This window comes from Lissotriton vulgaris, chromosome 1_1 (genome assembly GCF_964263255.1).
Source record: "Lissotriton vulgaris chromosome 1_1, aLisVul1.2, whole genome shotgun sequence".
NCBI lineage: Eukaryota > Metazoa > Chordata > Amphibia > Caudata > Salamandridae > Lissotriton > Lissotriton vulgaris.
The window spans coordinates 149,846,788-149,852,787 of NC_141685.1; the positions used below are offsets into that span (position 1 = coordinate 149,846,788).

The window sequence follows — 6,000 nt, forward strand, 5'->3', positions numbered from 1 at the left end:
GTCGCACGGGGCACACGGCAGGGGTGCCCGCTATCCCCCCTACTGTTCACACTACCATCGAAATCTTGGCAATTAACATCAGACGGAACCCAAACATCCACGGCTTTTCACTAGATATCCCAGGGGCGATACAGGAAAAGATATCTCTCTACGCAGATGATGTGCTCCTGTACATCACCAACCCCGACATAACAGTGCCAGAATTATTCCGGGAACTGGGCAGCTTTGGTGCACGGGCTGGCCACACCATCAATTGGCACAAGTCGGTCTTATATGATCCGCAGGGGAGGGAGCGATGGGGAAACGTCCCAGAACGCCTGGTCACGACCTCCACGGGTTTTCTATACTTGGGGATATATATCACCCGGGACGAGAAACTTTCCTTCTCCAAACATATTGACAGAATCATGGAAGGCGCGGTACGTGACATGGACAGATGGAAACGGATTACCGCTCACGCTCCTGGGCCGGGCAGCGATGTACAAAATGATCACCCTGTTCCTCTATGCACTCCAGAATGAATACTACCCACTCCCGACCTACACGATACGGAAGATACACGCAGATCTCCGTACCTTCCTATGGCTGGGAAAGCAGCCGCGAATAGCCCTACAGACACTCCAACGAAACCAATACAGTAGGGGCATATCTCTACCGAATCTGGAGGCCTACTACTGGGCGGAACACCTGACGCCCATAAACGATTGGATCCATGTCCCGGCGGACCACCCGACATATATACTTGAAAGACACACGCTATCAAACAGAAACATTCTATATTATTTGTATGGTGGAAGGATTGGGAAATCCCTGCTACCGGCGAAGTCAATCACATTAAAGGCATGGCGGCAAGCAACCAAACGTATGGGCTGGGAGGGAAATATCACCAGACAAACACCGTTGTGGCACTGCCAGTGGCTCCCGGATCTTGGTAAGCTCAGGGGCTTCCAACGATGGGATGACATTGGTATGTCCCACATAGGCGACATGATCTATAGGGGGGAATTGAAGGCGTTCCAGGCTCTCAAGACGGAATTTGGGCTCCACCTCTCACAATTGTTCAAATACATGCAGTTGAGACACGCTTGGAGGGCACAAAAGATACAACTCGCAGACATACCTGAGTATGCGCCACTAGAGGGTAGACTACTCCAGGAACACACATTGGGTAAAGCGGTCTCCCTCACCTATAAAACCTTGACTAATAATATGCTGGGCGACCTAGTGAGACTGAGGGGAGTGTGGGAGGCAGAGGTGGGTGAGATGGAAGATATTGACTGGGAGATGGTCCTCATGCACCCCAGGGAGGTGGCGATCAAGTCCAGGCTCCGCCTCATCCAGTTAAACGTGCTACACAGGACATATTTTGATAGAGTGAAACTGCTCAGGATGGGGAAAATAGCAGACTCCACATGCTTACGGTGCGGTACTCAGCAGGGGGACTTCTACCACATCCTATGGCAATGTACAAACATACAAAACTACTGGACAGACATCTTTACAGAGCTGGGGGAGGTTTTGGGGGCGGAACTCACTCAGGAGCCTAAGCTTGCCCTACTGGGCTTGACCACTGAAGTGGACCTGCCTCGACCCCTGCTCATTTTTCTGGTTCTAGCGCTAGTAGTCGCCAAGCGAGACATAGCAAAATATTGGGGAGCAGCGGAATCGCCGACCCTTGAGGAATGGAGACGGGGGCTCGACCTTTACATGGCAGCGGAGAGGGTGACCTATAAAGCGAGGGGATGTCCCAAAAAGTTCTGAAGGGTGTGGGCCAAGTGGAGGCAGTATCACGGTCTGGAGGGAGGGCAATGAGGGAGAGAGTCGCAGGGAAAAGGAGGACTGGAATGTAAACTGTGAAGTACCAAGACATGTGTTGATTGTGCCATCCAACAATGAGGTACCTCTGGTACATGAGACCCCGTGGGGTAACGGGAATGCTGAAATTAGCGGTGCGGGGGGGGGAGGAAGGGGATAGAGTGGGAATGGTTGTAGAAAGATTGGTCTATGTACGTGAACAACGACTCTTGAAAACGACCCAGGGTGTATCAAGTAGCTGTACAGTTGACAAGTTGAAGGGGGGAGGGAGGGGAAGTTGAGGGTTCAGTGGGATTCAAGCCCAAACCACAAACGCAGATATTTACTGTGATATAGACTATTCCCACCGGCTAAATTGGTTTGCCTTCATTATACATATTACAAACGCCGCCCAACCTCCGGGGTGTGGGCTGAACGGCTGTGTGACGAAGTGTTTTTTTTAATCTATATTGCCTCCCCCGCATCTGGGACGGCAGAGAAATTGCATACCATGCTGGTCTTTTCTGCAATAAAAATATTTTACAAAAAAAAAAAAAAAAAGTGCAAGAAAGTAGGAACTGTACGCGGCGAAACCCTAACTAATAACCTGGTGATCAATCTGTCTACTACAAACCTTACTGATACACACAACCAAATTCTCAATAAAGATTTATCCTTCTGCCCAACTGTGTGTTCGCTGATGTCTTTGAAGGTGTGATAACGGACTAAAGCACTTTGCACATTCACTGCACTTGAATGGTTTTTCCCCCGTGTGTGTTCGATTATGACGTTGAAGGTGTGATAACAGACTAAAGCACTTTGCACATTCACTGCACTTGAACGGTTTTTCCCCCGTGTGTGTTTGCTGATGTCTTTGAAGGTGTGATAACTGACTAAAGCACTTTGCACATTTACTGCACTTGAATGGTTTTTCCCCTGTGTGTATTCGCTGATGTCTTTGAAGTTGTGATAACTGACTAAAGCACTTTGCACATTTACTGCACTTGAATGGTTTTTCCCCTGTGTGTATTCGCTGATGTGTTTGAAGGTGTGATAAGTGATTAAAGCACTTTGCACATTCACTGAACTTGAATGTTTTTTCCCCTGTGAGTGTTCCCTGATGATACCTTAATGCTGAAGAGTCGTGAAAACTACTGTCACATTCACTTCAATGATAAGGTTTTTCCCCCATGTGTGTTCGCTGATGACGTTTTCGGTCTGATATCCAACTAAAGCTCTTCCCGCATTCATTACACTTGAATGGTTTTTCCCCTGTGTGTATTCGCTGATGATTTTGAAGGTTTGATAAGTAACTAAAGCACTTTGCGCATTCACTGCACTTGAATGGTTTTTCCCCTGTGTGTGTTCGCTGATGCTTCCTTAATGCTGAAGAGTCGCGAAAACTACTGTCACATTCACTACAATGATAAGGTTTTTCCCCCGTGTGTGTTCGCTGATGACTTTTTCGGGCTGATATCCGACTAAAGCTCTTCCCACATTCACTGCACTTGAATGGTTTTTCCCCCGTGTGTGTTCGATTATGACAATTTTGTTCTGATATATAACTAAAGGTCTTCCCACATTCATTGCATTTGAATGGTTTTACCCCTGTGTGTATTTGCTGATGTTTTTGAAGGTTTGATAATCGACTAAAGCACTTTGCACATTCACTGCACTTGAATGGTTTTTCCCCTGTGTGTGTTCGCTGATGATACCTTAATGCTGAAGAGTCGCGAAAACTACTGTCACATTCACTACAATGATAAGGTTTTTCCCCCGTGTGTGTTCGCTGATGACGTTTTCGGTCTGACATCTGACTAAAGCTCTTCCCACATTCATTGCATTTGAATGGTTTTTCCCCTGTGTGTATTCGCTGATGTTTTTGAAGGTGTGATAACTGACTAAAGCACTTTGCACATTCACTGCACTTGTACGGTTTTTCCCCCGTGTGTGTTCGTTGATGTGTTTGAAGGTGTGATAACAGACTAAAGCACTTTGGACATTCACTGCACTTGAATGGTTTCTCCCCTGTGTGTGTTCGCTGATGTCTTTGAAGGTATGATAACTGACTAAAGCACTTTGCACATTTAATGCACTTGAATGGTTTTTCCCCTGTGTGCATTCGCTGATGTCTTTGAAGTTGTGATAACTGACTAAAGCACTTTTCACATTTACTGCACTTGAATGGTTTTTCCCCTGTGTGTGTTCGCTGATGTTTCCTTAATGCTGAAGAGTCGCGAAAACTACTGTCACATTCACTACAATGATAAGGTTTTTCCCCCGTGTGTGTTTGCTGATGACTTTTTCGGGCTGATATCCGACTAAAGCTCTTCCCACATTCACTGCACTTGAATGGTTTTTCCCCCGTGTGTGTTCGATTATGACAATTTCGTTCTGATATATAACTAAAGGTCTTCCCACATTCATTGCATTTGAATGGTTTTACCCCTGTGTGTAGTCGCTGATGTTTTTGAAGGTTTGATAATTGACTTAAGCACTTTGCACATTCACTGCACTTGAATGGTTTTTCCCCTGTGTGTGTTCGCTGATGATACCTTAATGCTGAAGAGTCGCGAAAACTACTGTCACATTCACTACAATGATCAGGTTTTTCCCCCGTGTGTGTACGCTGATGACGTTTTTGGTCTGACATCTGACTAAAGCTCTTCCCACATTCATTGCATTTGAATGGTTTTTCCCCTGTGTGTATTCGCTGATGTTTTTGAAGGTGTGATAACTGACTAAAGCACTTTGCACATTCACTGCACTTGAACGGTTTTTCCCCTGTGTGTGTTCGTTGATGTGTTTGAAGGTATGATAACTGACTAAAGCACTTTGCACATTCACTGCACTTGAATGGTTTTTCCCCCGTGTGTGTTCGCTGATGTCTTTGAAGGTATGATAACTGACTAAAGCACTTTGCACATTTACTGCACTTGAATGGTTTTTCCCCTGTGTGCATTCGCTGATGTCTTTGAAGTTGTGATAACTGACTAAAGCACTTTGCACATTCACTGCACTTGAATGGTTTTTCCCCCGTGTGTGTTCGCTGATGTCTTTGAAGGTATGATAACTGACTAAAGCACTTTGCACATTTACTGCACTTGAATGGTTTTTCCCCTGTGTGTATTCTCTGATGTTGTTGGAGGTTTGATAAGTGACTAAAGCACTTTGCACATTCACTGCAATGATATGGCTTTTCCCCCATGTGTGTAAGCTGATGTATCTGTAGGACTGATAACTGACCAAAGCTCTTTACACAATCACTGCACTTGAATTTTTTTTCTCCTGTGTAGGTTTGCTGATGAAGCTTGCGTAGTGATGACAAACTAAAGCTCTTTTTGTATGTGTATGATTCCTCTTTCTTGGTTAGTGTCTGTGGGTCGGGTATATATTTGTCTATATCCCATGACTGCATTTCCTGATGGGCCGACATGTCTGATAAAGCACTTGGCTTTTTCTCACACACTTTATATGTGTGCAGTATTTTCCACGTTTGATTTCTGTTTTAACAATAAAATGCGATAGCCACCTAATATTTACCACACTCCTAATATGTAGAAGGTGTCTTTGTAGGCAACTGTGCCTTTAGATTGGATTATGGCAATGCACGCTTGCGGGTAAAGATGTATCTTCCTTCTGGCCGGTGCAAATCGGGACAGTCTGTTGTATTGTAGATATAAGAACTCCTCTTTCCTTTACCCGTCAGTTGTCTGGTTCCGCTTTGTTGTGCTCTTCTCTGGTTACTGTGGTTCGGCGAGAAAGAGTTTAGAATTCACCTAGAGCACGGAATGATGGCTTATAATCATCTTAGAAAACAGAGCACTGCGGTAATCACATCATACCGATCTGATGATCAAAGCTGGTGTTGGACACTTGTTTATACAGGAGGCGGTTTGTTATTGTTGTTGCCTTAATTTTAGTAAGGTCATTTCTTCGTCTTGTGGCGTGGAGGTGCACAGCTCAGCCTCTTACAATCTCTGAACTGCCCTTGATCCTTCACCCGGAATCTGTCAGTTTGAGTGCAGGTTCCTCTGTCGCCGACTGCGCTGATGTTTTCCTGAATACTGGAGCTCATTATTTCAGCTATTATTGAAGAATTACAGCCTTCGCTTCATTATTGATGGTCATTTCACACATTCAAGGCTTGTTTTCTGTTGATGTAAAGATATTTAAAATTACTAATTGGAAATATAATGGAATGAG

The 6,000-nt window shown here is 45.0% G+C and overlaps 1 protein-coding gene across 1 annotated transcript in view; it reads right to left on the bottom strand.

The window, feature by feature from the left end:
* The window catches only part of LOC147737882 (uncharacterized), a 540,045-nt gene extending 534,815 nt beyond the window's left edge, over positions 1-5,230 (bottom strand). Inside the window, 2 exon segments of the mRNA XM_086924989.1 lie at positions 1,592-1,596; positions 2,482-5,230. Of these exon segments, the coding sequence (XP_086781115.1) occupies positions 1,592-1,596; positions 2,482-5,230 (2,754 nt within the window).
* Positions 5,231-6,000: the final 770 nt, after the last annotated feature.